Source organism: Pseudorca crassidens, chromosome 10 (genome assembly GCF_039906515.1).
Source record: "Pseudorca crassidens isolate mPseCra1 chromosome 10, mPseCra1.hap1, whole genome shotgun sequence".
Classification (NCBI taxonomy): domain Eukaryota; kingdom Metazoa; phylum Chordata; class Mammalia; order Artiodactyla; family Delphinidae; genus Pseudorca; species Pseudorca crassidens.
In genome coordinates this window covers 75,416,347-75,435,289 of record NC_090305.1, presented here as the reverse complement: position 1 = coordinate 75,435,289, position 18,943 = coordinate 75,416,347, and the positions used below count along the sequence as shown (strand labels likewise).

The window sequence follows — 18,943 nt, the reverse complement described above, 5'->3', positions numbered from 1 at the left end:
AGGGGAAGGGTTGAAAATGTCTCCTTGTCTAGTGTTCCGAAAGAATGCGAAATCGATATCTCACCAGTTGAGGCCGGCTTCGGGGAGCTCCAGCTGCAGTTGGACCACTCCAGTCTCCATGGGATACGAAGCCCCAGTACCGGCTCTCGTGGCCATCAGAGCTTAATCCTTTTGAAAGCAGCTAGTTGGACGTGCAGCAGGGGAAGCTCAGGTGGCGGGAGGCTGGGCCGGTGCCTTTCAGCGGCGCTGTGGGCGTCTCGGGGCCTCTGAGGGCTGTATGAAGAGCACACACTGGGCAGCTCTTGGGTGTCGGCCTTTCAGGCATGATTAGAGCAAGAACCGCTTTGTAACTCACATAGGCATTCTCCTAAGCTATTTAATCTCAAGCCTAGGAACCCCTTGTGTGCAGACACACACTTTGTTGGGAATTTTCTCCGTTGCTCAGTGAAACATGCAAGCAAATATAGGACTAAAACGGAAAGTATTTGAAACATGGTTTGGGGGGAGTACCTGGTCAGCATTGGGAATGATCATCAGCTGAATACACCTTGTTTAATGACCTAGAAATTATATATTCCACTGCAGACTTTTATGATCAATTGTGACTTGAGTCTAAATATATGAACCCTCATGTCATAGAGGCAATGGGCGTTTGTGCACTGGCTGGCTGGATGAGAGATTTATTAATTAGTAATGGTGGGAAAGAGCAAATCACCTGGCCTGTACCAGAGGAATGCAGGGTATTTATTTTTCCTTTCTGTACACTCAGATATTCCGGCTAGAGTTAGAATTCCTTTAACTCTGTTGTGTAGGTGGAGAGGATGGTAATCTTGGAGGGAGGAAAGTGCGTTCAGAAGTAATTAGGTCCACTTTTAATAAAAGCATTCTGCTTTGCTTAGGCATCGAATTCCTAAAAGGATTTCGGGTAGTACTGGAGGAGCTGAAGTCAGAGGGAAGACAGTGCCAACAACTGATTCTAAAGGACCCGAAGCAGCTCAACAGTAGCTTCAAACGAGCTGTAAGTCACACGCGGGGAATGTGCTCCTGAAGACACACTATTGTTCTGGGGGCTGAATGGTCCATTGAAAGCCTGTGAAACTGGAGGAGAAGGGGCTGTGGGGTCCACCCCACCTGCCAAGGTGGGCGATCCTGCTCTGCACTCCCAGAAACCCTCCAGCACCTCTTGGTGGTAAACAAACACACCTCTCAGGTTACACGCTGGAGCAGCAGTCCTGGAAGGTGGCTTTGAGCCCTCAGGAGTGGATGTAGGCTCCTCCCCACCAACTTTGTGCCACAGCTTCATTGCCGAAGAACAGACAGCGGTGCCCATCTTCCTTTTCAGTTAGGGGTCCAAACCTAAACTTGGTCCAGAAAGGAAACTTTCTGGACTTCCTCCTTCCCCCCCCGCAACACGTCCCCCAGCCCTAGAACTGTGTCTGTGTGACCGTCAGGGCAGACCGGAGCTCTTGCATGTAGGTGGAGGGGTGGGTGATTTCTCCGTGACATCACATGTATTTTTGTTCCCTTTTAGGGAGTGGAATCTCAGCCTTTCCTGAATATGAAATTTGAAACAGATTACTTTGTAAAGATTGTCCCTTTTCCTTCCATTAAAAATGAAAGCAATTATCACCCTTTCTTCTTCAGAACCCGCAGTGAGTATGGTCTTCCCTGCCTGTTTCCCGTGGGGAGACATTTCTCCGGCTTTTAATGACTTTTCGACAGAGATGTGTTCAAGAGCACATGAAATACTAGTATGAAACTAGCATGGGGAAGAGAAAAAGCATTCAGAAAAGCAACTTTTAGAATTAAGATTTGGCCCAGGCAGTGTGCATCTAACCAGAGACACCCATTCCTGGCTTGTTCTGGAGTAGACATGGTGGTTGATTTTTTTGAAGGTGCTGTAAGGCAGCCATGTATTAAAATACTTTGATAAAAAAAAAAACCGGAATACAAAATATAAGTTGATTTCAAGGTAAAGGGTAGAGCATGAAATGATTCTATCGTGTACCTGTCATCAGGAGGGTGGCCTCTGTGAGTGATTGCCTGTCATTTTCAGGATTAGATTAAGAAAATTAGGCAGTATCCCTGAGGTTACCTCGTTCTAGAAAGTTTATTTATTTAACATTTGTGTTAAATAAATGCTTTCCAAATATTAATGCTCTGTTGTAAATATTTTCCAAATATTAATGCAGTTTACCTCCATGACAACCCTCCAAAGAACTTAATCTTACCGTCCCCACTTATTAGATGTGGAATCACACATAGAGAGGTTAAAGGGCCTGTTGGGAGCTGGGATTTGAACCCCAAGGAGCCTGACTCTGGAGTACACACTCTCAAGCCAACCATGCTGGATTCCCTTCTCTGTCGGGCTCTCCCTTTCCATCTGTTCTGCACACAGTGTGGTGTGCCTTTCATCGGCCTGAATTGCTGATGAATTTGGTGCCCTGGCATTCTGGACCCCAGTGTTTCCCTCTTGCTTTCTTGGTCCGTCTTTCCAGGCCTTGGATGGTTGTCCAATCTGACACCCCCTCCTATGTGGCCTGCTTGCCGTCCTCATCCCTCTGTGATGTTTTTGTTCTCAACGCCAGCCTACATCCGTGCTTCCCTTTGCAGAATTCTTACTCTGGTGGTTTCCTTCTTTTCTTTTCTTTTCTTTTTTTTTAAACTGTGGTTGTTTTCTATGCAGCAAAGTCATTTCATAACAGTTGATTTCATTTTCTTAATTAAAATAAGATTCCATAGGGCAGAGACCATGTACGTTGTACAGCATCTTTCGATGCCTTACACATAACAACCAGATAGAGGATTCAAAGAACGTGTTTATGGAAAGATTGCTTAAATCAAAACTCGCCTACTTTAAGATTTAATTTTCCTCATTGGAATCAATGTCTATTTTGGGGTGAGGCAGGTGGTGCATTTATCACCATTTCAGTGCATTGTGACCTTGATGCTGCCTTTGATTTTCTTGGCATTGTAAGATCATTTTCCAGAGGGTTCTCCCTGGGTTAGCAACATGGCATATAGTGCCTCTCTTGTGTTTTTATCACATTTAAATCCTATTTCAAAGCTACTGCCTTTGCTGCCTGGTTTTCAGTACTGTTGCTACTACTTAGTAGGTGCTTGGATGTCATTTTTAGATTCCATCAAAAAGATTCCATCAAAAGTTAGAGTGCTATAGCTAAGGTTAAAATAACCTCAAGATAAATTATCAGGATCACTCTAAAGTTCTCTTGTGCCTAAACAGTTTACAGTGGGGCAGGGGATGGCATCATTTCTGTCTACAGCTAAAACAGAGTCCCCATGGGGCAGAAGCATGAATATAGGTCTTGCTGCCTTTGGCTGTGGCCTTTAAGAAGCTTTTAAAATCTGGCTGACTTTAGTATTGTTTCCATTTATGTGGCATAAAGTGAACTGCATTAATACTTTTATATTGTACAATTCAAATTTTCATAAGATACAACTGGGCTCTACTGAAAATCATTGCTGAGTTGATGCAGTTGATGCATTTTACATTCTTTCCAGCAATACCCAGTGCCATATATTTATATTGTATTGAACTGTTGGATGAGGAAAATGTCAAACTGTGCTAAAACTAAAAATATGCATCTTTCTTAATAGCCTGTGACCTGCTATTGCAGCCGGACAACCTGGCCTGTAAACCCTGTAAGTATAGCTGTCCTTGTCTGTCAAGTCTCTAGTGGTGTCGGGGCAGCCTCAGGATGCTCACTCTGGTCCTTCCTCCTCCCAGTCTGGAAGCCTCGGAACCTCAACATCACCCAGCACGGTTCAGACATGCAGGTGTCCTTCGACCACGCACCCCACGCCTTTGGCTTCCGTTTCTTCTATCTTCATTATAAGCTCAAGCATGAAGGACCCTTCAAGCGAAAGACCTGTAAACAGGTGAGCTGCTAGTTGTGCATAAAGGAATACTCTGTGTTTTAAAATGACCCCTGGGGCCCTGGAATTTGGATGGTTCACTGTGAACATTAGGCTTTGTGGATTCTGAGCAGTTGGTAGACACTCCAGAATGTTATCACTGGGTGCGTCTCAGGGCCATCCCGAGTCATCCCTCACTCCCTAGTTATCTCTACCGTAGCTGTCCCAGTGGAGATGTAGCAGATAAAGTATTACCAAGGAACTGAAACAATGAAGTAGTTGTGGTCTATTCTGTATTTTATTTTTTAATATTTATTTATTTGGCTGTGCCAGGTCTTAGTTTTAGCATGCAGGATCTAGTTCCCTGACCAGGGATCGAACCCGGGCCCCTTGCACTGGGAGCGTGGAGTCTTAGCCGCTGCACCATCAGGGAAGTCCCTGTTCTTCCATATTTTAAGCATGAATCAGGTGCTCACTGTGTGCCAGTTACCAAGCTTTGTGGTCATTGAATCCTTACAGCTCAATGGAACAAAGGCTGCTGTTATCCCCACTTTAGAGCTGGGGAACCTGTGGCCCAGGGAGGTCACCTGGACTGCTGCTGAAGGCCTCACAGTTAGTAAGTGAAAAAAAACACATCTAGGAGACAAGCCATTAGCATGTCAGTGGCTAGTGATTTTACACAGAGGCCAAGGTGAAGTAGAAATTCAGTAACCAAGTTCTTAAACTAGAGGTGGTCGGGGGTGTGGGAAATGTTTCGTGGAAGTTCACAAGACTGCTAGATTATCCCATGAGAGCACCAAGAGAGGTTTTTGGTCATAGTGGCAGAAGTAGATGTGCTCCTGTGTGTCGAGTTCTGTTTTCCTGCTGGCTGTCACCTCTGTCACTGACCTTCCGCTCAAGTTAAAATTATAGCAAATAAAATATGCACAAACATGGAAGTGTAGTTTCTTTCCCCATCCTTTTATTAAGTAAAAGGTATCCTAATTGGTTTCTTTGTCTTCAAATAAAAAATTGCTGCTCAGGGCACCACCAGCCAAGCATAGAATATGACAGGGGTCCCAGGCTCTCCTGGGCCTTTTATCAAAATGAAGTTCAGATACCCTGGCAGATAAGCACAGTTGCTTTCTGTTCCAACTGACATCTTCTGAAAACATGACTGAAACTGGTGGCAAGGCTCCTTCAGTTCTAGGACAGAAGAGAGGGGTCCCGATGACCTTTATCTAAGAAGAAAGTTTTAAAGTGTTATTTGTTTCTTTGCAGGAGCAAAATACAGAGACAACCAGCTGCCTCCTTCAAAATGTATCTCCTGGGGATTATATAATTGAGGTACGTACAACTCAAGAAAGCCCTATTATTTTTATTCTTTTTAAATTTTATTGAAGTATAGTTGATTTACAATATTGTGTTAATTTTTGTTGTACAGCAAAGTGACTCAGTTATAAATATATATATTCTTTTTTTTTCAATTAAAAAAATTTTTTTGGCTATGCTGCATGGCGTGTGGGATCTTAGTTCCCTGACCAGGGATTGAACCCATGCCCCCTGCAGTGGAAGCATGGAGCCCCAAACACTGGACCGCCAGGGAATTCCCTATATATTCTTATTTACTTATTTATTTATTTATTTATTTATTTACTTACTTACTTATTGGCTGAGTTGGGTCTTAGTTGCAGCACGTGGGATCTTTCATTGTGGCATGTGAGCGTCTCTCATGGGCTCCAGAGCTCAGGCTCCAAAGCGCGTGGGCCCTGTAGTTGCGGCACGCGGGCTCTCTAGTTGAGGTGTGCAGGCTCAGAAGTTGTGGGCTTAGTTGCCCCGCGGCATGTGGGATCTTAGTTCCCCGACCAGGGATTGAACTGTCATCCCCTGCCTTGGAAGATGGAGTCTTAACCACTGGACCACCAGGGAAGTCCCTATATTCTTTTTCATATTCTTTTCCATTACGGTTTATCACAGGATATTGAATGTAGTTCCCTGTGCTATATAGTAAGACCTTGTTGTTTATCCATCCTATATATATTAGTATTGGTTGGTATATATAGAGATGAATCTGACTCTTAATATCTAATCTCAGCTTGAAAATGATCACAGGCCGCAGCAGCTCTCCTCTCCCTCGCCCCACTGCCCACAGATGGAAGAATGAATGAAATCTGTTGAGATGCTATCACTTAAAAAAAGTAATACAGCATCCTCTGTTTTGCAGCTGGTGGATGACACTAATATGACAAGAAAAGTGATGCATTATGCCTTAAAACCAGGTAAGATTTTGTTTGTTTGTTGGAAATGCTGCCTCTGGACTACAGAGTGGACCAAGGTATTCGATGCTTTCTGTACTTCATGGTTTACAAAAAGAAAACACTTGAGCTCCTCATTCTTAAATGATGTTCCATCAAATCTGACTTTCCTTCCACCCTAATGTTGACGCCCAGATCAAAGCCAGGGTGTTGTGTGTGTTGCTGGGACCAGATAAATAGTCAATTGTCCTCAGAAGAAAAGTGGTGGGAGGGGAGATTTCCCTAGGCAAATTCTCACTCAAAGGTATTTATTGTCTCAGCGGACTCTAACTACTGAATTGTCTTCTACAGTCTTTTAAAATGAATACTTTTATAATCACCAAATCGGTACTAGAGAAAAGTGGTCAAGGAGTCTTAGAACCTGTTATGTGGCTTATGTTTAAAAATGAAAAAAAATTGTTTCTCTTTGAACCTGTTATACTGCTTAAGTCTAAAAGCCTTCCCTTTGAAATTTCCCAGTGTATTCCCAATGGGCTGGGCCCATCAGAGCTGTTGCCATCACTGTGCCGCTGGTTGTCATATCGGCATTTGCGACGCTGTTCACGGTGATGTGCCGCAAGAAGCAGCAAGGTATATCTTTGTGTGGTGTGTTCTTCCTATATTGGCAGGTCTAGGGCCAACAGAGGGAGACTGGCAGCACTTGGTCCCTCCAGGCAGGCGACTGGGAAGCCACACAGCTCCTGTAGTGAGTTCCCTGGCTGCTGTAGTTCCCAGAATTAAAAAATTTGACTTTTAACCTCAGGAGCCACTAAAAGGACAGGCATACTTCTCTTCTCAAACTCAGGATGGTAAATTCACGAGCATAAAGGAAGACTAAAGGTGTGAGTAAGGGAAGAGGTAGGGCTTTATCACTTATAGAAGTCTGACGTCGGGAGAGAAGCTTCTGGGGAACTTAGAAATATATCTTAATCTGAGTGGCGGTTACACAGGTGTATTCTTAGATAAAAGTTATTGAGATGTACTCTTAAGATTTATGGACTTTACCTTTGTAATTTGTACAAAAAAAAACACCCTTCAATGAAAGTTTTTTTGTTTTAAAGAAGGTCACCTCTGCTGATGCTTAATGATGTAGTAGGTGCACTCAGTTGCAAGAGGGTGGGGTGGTGCTGCAGTGCTCTTGGCTTGCCTGAGGTCAGTTTCAGGTGAAGAACAAATTTTGTCCATTTTTGCCTCCACTGCAGAAACTAGCTGTCCCATTCCCAGAGGTGACCCAAGGGGCTGGTGGAATTAGGGAGCTGGGAGTGCTCTAGGTGACATGGTGACTGTTGTTTCTTGAAGACAGCATTAGGTCCCGAGTTGTAGGGAACAGGACAGAGCTTTGCTCGTGGGAGCCAACCCTATCTTCTTTTCCACTTTAGAAAATATATATTCACATTTAGATGAAGAGAGTTCTGAGTCCTCCACGTACATCACGGCACTTCCCAGGGAGAGGCTCCGGCCACGGCCCAAGGTCTTCCTCTGCTATTCCAGTAAAGATGGCCAGAATCACATGAACGTCGTCCAGTGTTTTGCCTACTTCCTCCAGGACTTCTGTGGCTGTGAGGTGAGGAATCTAAAGTCTTTTTTTCTGGGCGGGACATGTGCTAAATGCCTAGCTTCCAAACTAGGGTCAGCCTTGCACTCTTCTTTCAGCCTGGCCTACCCATCACCAGCACTAAATGTTTGCTGACACTTAGTTCTAACCCTGACATACTCCTGCTCAAAAGCCTTGAGTGGCACCCACCTGGCAGGAAGTGTTTTAAGCATTAAAAAGACCTCGGGGGAATGCGGGACAGGATGGTGGAGGAAATGGCAGCTGCCCTGGGAGCGTGCAATGGGGCCGGTGGGAGGAGGTCACTCAAGACATCCTGGAGAGCACTGGAGGGTCAAAGAGAGAATGGCAAGTAAAGAGGTGAGTTTAGACAGTTTTGGAGGGGGAGCTTGGCAAATAAGGGAAAACAATAATATGTTAAGTACTCAAATGGTTTCCTCTGGTTTCTTGCCTGTTCTCTTGAATTAAGCTGTTAATATGTAGCTTTTCTATAATGTCATAGTGTTCGTTTTAGAGTGAAGTTTGAAGCTCTCATGGAAGGCACACTGTTTCTTACAAATGCAAGAATTGTACAATAATTGTGTAATTGGAAGTTATTTGTGCTTTGAAACTGAGGACTGGTGGGTTTCTTAGACTCTCTCCACATGGTGAGGCTGTCCCCTAGTGTCAGTTAAGCATGTTTACAAGGCTGGCCGGGTTTCCTAATATATGAAGGTCTAGACGTTGGCAGATCAGCCTGTGTACTGAAAAACTGGTGCGGACCCGCAGGTGGCACACAGTCTTCAGATACTGACAACCCTTCTGCTCTGCTTTGTAAGTGACTAGCCTCGGCGGCGGGGGGAAGCCTTCCAGTTATGAGTGTAATAGAAAATTTGGAAACTAGAAAAGGATGACAAATTTCAAAATGGATGGTAATCTTAACCTGGAGAATAGAGGAACCACAGTTAAAACTGCTGTATTTCCTTCTAGTCTTTTTCTGCATAGATGAACTCGTACATATAGATCTGCATTTTGGATGGATTGGAATTATTTTTTTCTGTCTCTTCACTCAGTAACTTTTTACACTCTTAGCAGTTCTCTGTAAACAGCAGTTTTAAACAGACTCTTGATCCATATTAATGATTCACCGTAATTGAGTTTTTTCTAATTGTTAAACATCTCATTATTTCAATTTTGCCCCATTCCAGTGGTGGATACCCGGAAATGGAATTGCTGGGTCAGACAGGAACATTTTTAAAGTGCTTAGTATATATTCCCAGTTAGCTTTCAGAATGCGTAGTGTTAGTGGGAATTAAGGAAAATGTAAGACAATTCAGGATTATTTTCAGCAGCTGGAGGGATGTTGGGGGCTTTCTTCCCTTGGTAACACTTTAGAGCAAAAGAGGAAGGCAAAGTCATCTCAGAGCCCCCTTCCACATAAGTGACTGTCATAGGCACTGAGAGTTAATTTCTGAACTACAGAAGGAAAGAGGCTGATATAATTGCCGAGACGTTTTCAGCAGAATCAGATGAAGATGGTCTGAGAAGGGGAAGCCCTCTGAGGGGCCACGCATACCTTGTGTTCTTTTCTTTGTCAGTGCCCCACCCCAGACTCCCTATGAGACCTCCCCTAGGGGTTAAAGGCCTCGTAGGGGTCTCGTAGGGATGTGGCCCTGTAGACTGCTGAGAAGTGGTGAGAGGTGCCGGTCACTCCAAGTGAGTGAACCAGAATGGCCATGTTACGGCAGCTCATCACCTTCCTCTCCATGCACTGATCACCTGGTAAACAGTAGGCTGACTCCAGGGCTGTGTGAGAGGCCAGGGAGGTCCTCTTTGTCAGTCACACTCTGTCATTGAGTCAGCCAGCAGCATGGGTGGGTGACTCTGGCATCCAGACCTGAACCCCATTTCCCAGCCCACTTTGAGATCCCTCACCCACACCCGTCTATCACCACCTTCCAGTTCTCTCTCCAGGATCTGCCCCTCATCCAGGCAGCCTCACTCATCAGATAGACCCACTCCCACTGCCTCTGTATTCCATGCTCCCTATCACACTCTAAGTCAGTTGAAGGCCCCACATGTAATATGTAACTTTGGTGGGTTGCTAGACGCTCTGTGCTTCTGTCTCTTTGTAGGGTGGGAGTGGTAAAGATCCCACATTATGCTAAAATGAGGGCATGATACAGAGGGCCTGTGTGTGACGGTCGCCCATGGAATGTTAGCTGTTCCTTGGAACTGGGCAACCCGAAGCCTGCATATAGCAGTGCTAGTAATGATTTGGGGCAGATGATGTGCCCTTCTTGTAACATTCCCATTCTTGTCACTCGACTCTCTAAGCTGTACAGGTGAGTGAGGTTCTCTGCTCCCTTTCCAGGTCGCTCTGGACTTGTGGGAAGACTTCAGCCTCTGCAGAGAAGGGCAGAGAGAATGGGTCATCCAGAAGATCCACGAGTCCCAGTTCATCATCGTGGTGTGTTCCAAAGGCATGAAATACTTCGTAGACAAGAAGAACTACAAGCACAAAGGAGGCGCCCGAGGCTCGGGGAAAGGGGAGCTCTTCCTGGTGGCGGTGTCTACCATCGCTGAGAAGCTCCGCCAAGCCAAGCAGAGCTCATCCACGGCGCTCAGCAAGTTCATCGCCGTCTACTTCGATTATTCCTGCGAGGGAGACGTTCCCGGTGTCCTGGACCTGAGCACCAAGTACAAACTCATGGACCACCTTCCCCAGCTCTGCTCCCACCTGCATTCCCAGGACCTCAGCCCCCAGGAGCCGGGGCTGCAGCCCGGACGCATTAGCAGGAGGAACTACTTCCGGAGCAAATCGGGCCGCTCCCTATACGTCGCCATTTGCAACATGCACCGGTTTATCGACGAGGAGCCTGACTGGTTTGAGAAGCAGTTTGTTCCCTTCCATCTCCCCCCACTCCGCTACCGGGAACCGGTTCTGAAGAAGTTTGACTCAGGCTTGGTTTTAAACGAAGTCCTGTGCAAGCCAGGGCCGGAGAGCGACTTCTGTCTCAAGGCCGAGGCCGCTGGCTCCGGGGCGCCGGCCGACCCGCACTCTGAGGGCTCGCAGTTCGCTCCGGACGAAGACGCGGAGGCTGGGCCCGTGCCGGGCGCCAGCGCGGTCTTGCGGCCCCTGCTGCACGCGGTGAAAGCTGCTGGCCCCTCGGACATGCCACGGGACTCGGGCATCTACGACTCGTCCGTGCCTTCGTCCGAATTGTCCTTGCCCCTGATGGAAGGGCTCTCCACGGACCAGACGGAGACGTCTTCGCTGACAGAGAGCCTGTCGTCCTCATCAGGCCTGGGTAAGGCGCGTGGAGCCGGGAGGGTCGGTGGGTCGGGTTCCTGATGCAGGCCACGGCCTTGCCCCATGAGTCCAAAATCCAGGAAAGCTTTTTGCTAATTTCGGTGCAAATTTATTCGGCAGCCCGATGGGAAGTAACAAAACTCCATGCATAGTCTCTGCTGATCCCAGGTAATGGGAATGTTCACGTGTGTGAGCTGCAGAAATACTGTTGGTAAATTATGGTGAGCTGCCTGGTACCATCTTATGTAATATACAGTATGTTCATTATGTCGCCTTTCTAAACTGTGAAAACATCTGAATGCCGAAACACACTGGGCCCGGGACTTCCCTGGTGGTCTAGTGGTTAAGACTTCACCTTCCAATGCAGGGGGTGCTGGTTAGATCTCTGGTCAGGGAGCTAAGATCCCACATGCCTCGTGGCCAAGAAAACCAAAACATAAAACAGAAGCAATATTGTAACAAATTCAATAAAGACTTAAAAAAAAACCACTGTAAAACCAAACCAAACACATTGGTCCCCAAGGGTGTCAGATGAGGGTCTGTGGACCTGTATCTTTGTTGGGACTTGTGATGTTCACCACCCTCCACCTTCCCAAGTCTTTAAAGCCACATGTATTGAACCTGGAGTTCACAGGGCACAGTATTCTCTCCATTCTAGCTCAGCGCAGGCTCCAGGTAGGAGGGCCTGCTTACCCAGGGAACCCTTACAGGATGCTGTCTGGAGCTACTCTTACTGTGCCTATGACTAGTTGGAGTCATGCACGCAAAACCTGGATCCTCAGCTAAGGGAACTAGAACCTGTTAGCAGGATGAGAATGCGCAGTCTTGAGCTGACTGGGATGCCTGCCTCACTTGTACAGCGTGAGTGGTTCAAACCCAGATCCAGCTTCGTTCTGGCCTGAGTGTCCAGCCCACTGAAGTGCAATGACGTGTGGTTCTGCCCTCTCTTCTTTTCTTAGGTGAGGAGGACCCTCCCGCCCTTCCTTCCAAGCTCCTCGCCTCTGGGGCATGCAAAGCAGAACCTGGTTGCTGCAGCTACACTGGTGAACTCCACACGGTCGCTCCTTTGTAACAAAACGAAGGGTCTAAGCATTGCCACTTTAGCTGCCGCCTCTCTCTGGTTCCCCAGCTCGTCTCTCTGGGTATGTGGCCCACTTGGAGCTGAGGTCTCTTACAAGGATATTCAGAATGAAATCCTGGCCAGTACTTGCTGTCCTTGCTTCTCTTCTCTACCAGGTATATTGGCAGTCTCCAGTTTTCTGAAACCATGTGGAGCTCTGAAAGGCATGTCCATTATGTCTGACAGCAGCTTGCCATGTTGGGGCAGACTGAATTAGAGCCAGTTCTGAGAGGTAGGGAGGAAACATGTAAAGAGAAACAGGAAAATACCCACACTGATTGTTCAGACTTAATTTATCTGTGCAAACTTTGCCTATTCACTACTGGCTACTTTGATTTGAAATGCTTTGTGGAAAAAGCACTTTTGACGCCACTACAGCCATGGAAATCAAGTGCCAGTCTCTCTGGAATCCATGTTGTTACAGATGATGTTCTTTTCCATTTTTGACGTGGAATTTATGGTACCATTTACAATGCCATGGGTGTTAAAAAAGCTCTGAGTCAAAGGTCAAGAAGGTGACTGAATATTCAATCACCTTTCATAAAAATGAGTTTTTATGTATTAGCAGGTGGCATATCTGGCTGAGGAGGGAGCCGCAGGGCCAGGCTGACCACGTAGACCATTCTTTCTGAGATGGGTTGGTCAATGTGCAGAAGGCACCAGGGCCACATCTTGATCTGAATAGGCATCACGGAGGGGCCAGATCTCCCTGCGAGGTTTCCTGTGGTTATATTTACTGTGCTGAATCTCAGATGTTGGTGCCTGGAAGTTTATTTTTAAGAGACTGATACCCAACTGGACTGTATTACTGGAAGTTGTAATTTTTGCTTTGGTTGGCCTCTGGTCTAAAGCTGTGTCCGGAATGTTAGGGATCAGAATCCACTGACATACGGCAGTAGGTGGAGGTGGTAGTCACTTAATCTGCTGAACTTGTTTTGACTAATGACAAACCTCTTTCCTTTTTTTTTTTTTTTGCGGTACGCGGGCCTCTCAGTGTTGTGGCCTCTCCCGTTGCGGAGCACAGGCTCCGGACGCACAGGCTCAGCGGCCATGGCTCATGGGCCCAGCCGCTCCGCGGCATGTGGGATCTTCCCGGACCGGGGCATGAACCCTTGTCCCCTGCATCGGCAGGCGGACTCTCAACCACTGTGCCACCAGGGAAGCCCCAAACCTCTTTTTACGAAGGTGAAAAGGAAGGGATTGTTACAAAGATGAGTGTGCTCTTTGAGTATCATCTTTGGAAGACATGGCACCTGAAATCATTAAATTCTTGAATCTTAAAGTACTCCCCCCGCAGCCCAGCCTGTGAATCAGGTTTCACTTTGTTTTTGTTGTACTTACCCAATGAAAGATGTCTCTTGTGCTCCATTCTGCCAAAAATAGATATTGAGAACTTAAGAGGAAAGAATTTCCTTTAAAAAGGAGAAGTAAATGTTCTGTTTTTATGAATGACTTCTGTACAGAATTTTTGTTTCCAAAGGGAAAATACTTGTTCCCTCCTCCTCCCCGTGACCTTGAGCGGGAGTGAGTGTCTTTTTCCACCTTTTTCATAGATGCTGCTGGATTTTGGCACCCTGTTTTCTCAGCACCCCTCCCAGGGACCCTGGTTTTCACTGCTTCACCAAATAGGACCAGTGGTACGCGCGGACACTGAGAAACATCCCAAGGCCGGGTGGGAAGTAGGGAGGGCAGGACTTTTCCTTCCAGGCTCATGCCCAGCAGGTGGGGAAGGGAAGGTTTGCCCCCCTGATGGAAAGAAGAGGTTTGTGTTTATCTTTGATGCAAATGCCACACTCCCTGCTCTGTAAAGGCAGCTGGCAGCTTCTTGGGAGAAGAACGTGCTTGTCTGTTCTCTGGCATCAAGTTTCCTGCAGCTGCTCTGAGGGAGAGACAAGTGGGCTGCAGAACTGTCTCCCCCATAAAACCAGGCATCTTGTTGGAGAAGAGATGTTCCATGTTGTCACCGTGGAATCTGAGATGAGCACAGAGCTCCTGCCCACACGTGACTGTCCTGCCATTCTATTGTTGGCATATGTTCTGTGAAGGAGATTGGTGTACGAAAATTCACTTTGGAACATTTTCACAGTGATTTCTTATTGAAGCCGAGAAATGGTGCATGCCCCAAAGGAACCATTAGGTGCTGCCTTAGGATAGATACTCAGCTTTGCACATGAAAGGAGGCATCTCTGAGAAAGTGGCCCCAGGGACAGTGTGAAGGACTGGAGAGGAAACATCAACTGGGCTCCATGAGCGTGGGCAGCGAGCTTACTTATGAAAATAGAAGGGAAAATTGTGATAGTCCAAAAATGAGGTGATGCTTTAGTTTGGATTTGGGGTTTGGGTACTTATTTTGAAATACGAATGATTGTGATGTTCAGCAGAATCAAACTCTGTTTTACCAAGTATTGAAACGACAGTATGAATGCCCAACTCTGAATAGTTGAGAAGTTCAAATTCCTGGTTTTGCCATATTAGTTTCACTTTTTTTTTTTTTAACCCTCCCATCTCATGCCGGGAATAAAACATTTATTTTAAGCAGAGCTGCATTTTTGACTCACAAATGGAGTGGACAGTGAAAATGATAGGACAGAATTCAGATAAAGGTTCTGCCAAGTCACAGGCTTTTAGACATTAGGGAAACAAGAACTAGAATATAGGGATGATCTCAGTGAAAGGCCTTCATCCTGAGAGTAAAAGGCTCTGTGGCTCTGATGGTGTCCTCTGTACAGGAGACCAGTGCAGGTAGTTGAAGTTAGGGAGCTAGTTGTTTATCTTAACTCACCAATGCCCTACACATCTGACGCATCTGACGCATTAGCATTTGACACAGTAAGCTTTGCTAAGAGAGTGACCAGGGAGGTGAAAGCCCAGGAAAAGGTGTGTTCTTCTCTCAGGTCAGCTACAAGCAACAGGGACTACCTGGATGGGCCCAGCCCAGTCATACTGGGGCAGGAGTCCTCTAGAGGGCTGAGCCCTGGGCCTTTGAGGCATATAGATCTCCGGAGAGAATGAGAAGTCATTCAGGTCCAGGCCCAGGTACTTAGGCGGGTGACCCAGCCAGGTAATAGTATTTTGAGCCCAAAATGAGATGGGGCAGTAAGTCATCAGACAGAGTTTTTGGTTGACATATTATTAATAACTGAGAACAGTCCCAGATCAGAAGTTCAAAAAATGTCCTAGGCAATGATGACATCGTTGGAATCAATATATAGTAATTTAAGTTCATGTATGTTTGTCAAAGTTTAGTCGTGCTACTTTATAGCTACTAGTGTCATTTAAAAAAAAAAAACCCTAGTCTCAGGTTACCTCATTTAAGCACAAATAAACAGGAAAACTGTCCCCCCAAAGTTGTGGGGTTATGTGATTTTCAGAACTTTTCCTTTTTTCAGAGCTGAGTATCTTTTCCTTTAAAAGAGACAAAGGAAGGAAAAGCCTATTTTATTCCCGGAGAAGAAATGTCACACTTTCCTCCCTAAAGAGAGAAAACCCTGCAGTCCCCAACCACCTCAACACTAATTTGGCTCTTTGGGTCTTTATTGGAGGGAGGTGGACAATGCCAATGAGAAGATTATTAGCCTTTTCTTTTTATATTGTTGGTAAAGAGTGCTGCTCTTATTTAACAGATGCTGTTCCTTCAGGGGGCCCCACTACAGCAAATGTAATGATAAATAAGGGGTGATGATAAATGGCAGTGACATGCTCTCTCGGTGTCAGAGAGACAGTAGGGCATAGTGGGGACTGTGGCAAATGGACACCCTCTGTCCCACCTACAGGGAGCAGCCAGTCCAGTCAGTTGTGACCATGCAGTGTTTCCTGATTGTCCCGTTTTTCAAGAGAACCTGAGAATCTGGATGTTTACATGAAAGATTCTGATTCTTTTTTGGTATTGATAACTAAATTAAAAACAAAATTTTAAATTAAATTCAGGCCCAACGGGACAGATGGGTGGACCTGATTTGGCCCAGTAGCTCTCAGTTTGCCCCCTCTACTTATAAGATTTGAAAAGAAAGGCATCCATGGTAATTACAGATGACTGGTGCCACCAGAAAATGCTCTTACTAAATGCAGCCGGGAGCTAGATTGCTTTTTTTACCCATTGCTCCCCTAAAGAAATTTGATATGATTGTGAATATATTTGAAATCTTTTGATTGCTTCTTTACACTTCATGATGTCTTAAGAAAAAGACAAGCCAGTTGTTTATTTCAAAATCAGATTTGTGTTCTCCCAATTTAAAAAATATGACACTTGGAGCAATTTCATTTAAGCTCCACACCTGAAGGACCTTATTTATAGTTTTAGCTCTTGGCTTAATCACTGTTATAGATGACGTGTAATTCTGAGCTCAAGCCAAGACCTAATAAGGAAAGCAGGCGTTGTGAAGGTAGGGCAAGGAATCCTGAGTGTCCACGAGAGCCAGCTATGCTTTGTCTTCTGTTTTAAATGATCTGTGAATTGATCTGTTTTGGAGGTGTGCAACTGTATATGGAGATATCAGTTAGGAGTCCTTTTGGGTGTTGGGTCGTCCTTACTATATCACCTCCTTTCCAGGGTCAGGGTGAAAATAAAAGGAAGTCTGATTGTAAGCCAATAGCTTTGATTCCGATTTCAGAGCTTTGTGGGTGAGAGAAAGTTTGAATTATCTGGCATGTACCCCCCTGGTGTCAGACAGGCTGTGCATGAATTATTTCGGACATGTGTCTGTGGATGGGATTCTGGATTTTCAGTGAAGGAGAGTCTGTAACCTACCCTGCTGATCAGATAGTTCTTTGTACATCTTCCTTATAGAAATTCAAACCAGCCTTCCTTTGTTCAGCATGTAGTGGGAAAAGAACAGCTGGTCACCTTCCGTGTATTTGAAAACCACAGTGAAGTCATCGCTCTGGTGTTTTTATTTCAGTGATAAATAATCCCACCCCTACTCATTCCTCACAGCTCTTGTTTTCCAAGGGCTTAATAATTTTCACTGCTCTTTTGTTTCTCAGCTTCACACTCAGTTTAGTTGCCCAAATAGAAGGTGGTGCCTTATTCACATTGGTGCCTTGTGACGGCCAAGCTCAGGATGGGGATTAACAGAGACATTCTTATGTACCCTGCTTCTCTTACTACTTAAAAATACAAAGGCACTTTTAAAAAATGGTATATCACCTGAATTCATTTTGTGAGTTGATTACCACAGTTTTTTTTCTTGGCAGTAGTCTTCTATCATATATGGGTTTTTTTCCCCTCTTGTGTTTAAACACTTGGTGCTTATTCCTGATGTGTCTGATGTCATTCCTGAGCTTCTTCAAGATACTCTTCAAGACCAGCTCTTACCTTCTGAGTGGCAACCACCCCTCACTTCCACTTTTGGATTCTATTTTTATGTATCTCTAGGCATTACTTTTAATTCAGGACTCACAGTATTATTAACTGGTGCAGACTTCAGTTTAGCCACAGGTGAAATAGCAGTTGCTAAGGGCTAATTTGCTAAGAGGTTGAGTGAGGACCTCTTGGGAATTTTGGTCAGTTGTCTTCCCGCCTGCTCTTCAGCTCCTCTCCAAAATTCAGCGAGGACCACAGACTCCTCAAAGAGCTTTTCCATTTCTAAAGGGCTGGAGCCATAGCTCTGAACTGACCAAGCACTGTGGTTTGCACAAGCAGAAGTCTGACAAAAGCAAACCAGTATGACTGCATATGTGATGATTTATCAAAGACAATTTCAGTTGAGAAGATTCAAAGAAGCTATCTTCTGTCTGTATGTGACATAGACACAGTTGGCTGCTCCAGTCATTAGACGAAAAGTTACAATTGGATGATGCTAATGTGTAATCGTATGTTATTTTTAACAAGCGTCTTTTTTCTGTCTTAAGAAAAAAATGTAGTGAGTTTGGAGAGAGCAAAAACTTTTGTAAAAAACCAAATGTATTCATTTAGAGAGTAGGTAACTTCTGTTTTCACTGTTGGTTTGTTTTGTTTTGTTTTTCACTGCAGAAGCTCCCTGCTACTATGTTCTGGGGGGAAAGCCTGTGGAACAGTGGTTATTGCCATTGTCTTTGTTTCATCTTTAAGTTTCTCTTTTGTGAGGTTTGGTGGAGTAGTGAGCACTGACTGGCAGACTGTAGCATTATGCTATATTTTTACATTGAAAATGTTATCATCTTATTTGATTTGTACATAACTCTGTAAATAGTAGACCACAGCTGACATTTGTAAAATGTTTTTGTACCGTAGAATTTCTGAATCAAATAAAATGTTTTAAGATTGTGGTGGCTCATTTTTCCAGATCATGTTTCCTATTTCCTGAATAGCTGGGATTCCTAGCACAATTTTCTGTGGGCTCTCCCTCTGAGAAGGAGAGAGATTATGCAGGGTGAGGAGGCCAGGGTGGCTGGTCTGTCTTGTACTTTAGAGAAAGTGAACCTGCTGCCCTTGACCCTTTACCTCCCCCTCCAATGGGCAGGTGCCTGTTGTCTCCATGGCGTCTGGAGCAGGGACAGGGACACTTACCTCAAGGAGACATTTGACTCTTAGAACAATGGACTTTCTTTGCAGAAATTTGAAATTTGAAAAGAAGTTGATGGACACTGAAATTTGGGAGCCACAAATTTCCTGTCTTTCGGAAAGAAGAAGGTGCCTGTTCATTCTTCCGACAGAAGTCCTCTCATCTCCTGTGCGCCCAATGCTCTGTAAGTTAAATTCTTGGTGTACATCAACTTTGGGGTCTCATTTTTGAGATTCTGAGGCCCAGAATTGGGTAGCTTTGCCGAGGGCACAAAGAAGAAGTCAGCAGCACTGGGATTCATACATCTGATTGAATCATCCTTTACTCCTAATCAATGGGCTGTACCAT

At 45.3% G+C, this 18,943-nt stretch overlaps 1 protein-coding gene across 1 annotated transcript in view; it reads left to right on the top strand.

Moving 5' to 3' along the window:
* IL17RD (interleukin 17 receptor D) overlaps nt 1–18,357 on the top strand; it is a 67,219-nt gene extending 48,862 nt beyond the window's left edge. The window contains exons 4-13 of the mRNA XM_067754837.1: nt 900–1,018; nt 1,532–1,652; nt 3,619–3,663; nt 3,749–3,900; nt 5,137–5,202; nt 6,080–6,134; nt 6,630–6,740; nt 7,529–7,713; nt 10,055–10,991; nt 11,953–18,357. Coding sequence (XP_067610938.1) covers nt 900–1,018; nt 1,532–1,652; nt 3,619–3,663; nt 3,749–3,900; nt 5,137–5,202; nt 6,080–6,134; nt 6,630–6,740; nt 7,529–7,713; nt 10,055–10,991; nt 11,953–12,065 — 1,904 coding nt within the window. The 3' untranslated portion in view covers nt 12,066–18,357. The remainder of the gene's footprint in view (nt 1–899; nt 1,019–1,531; nt 1,653–3,618; nt 3,664–3,748; nt 3,901–5,136; nt 5,203–6,079; nt 6,135–6,629; nt 6,741–7,528; nt 7,714–10,054; nt 10,992–11,952) is intronic.
* Nucleotides 18,358–18,943: the final 586 nt, after the last annotated feature.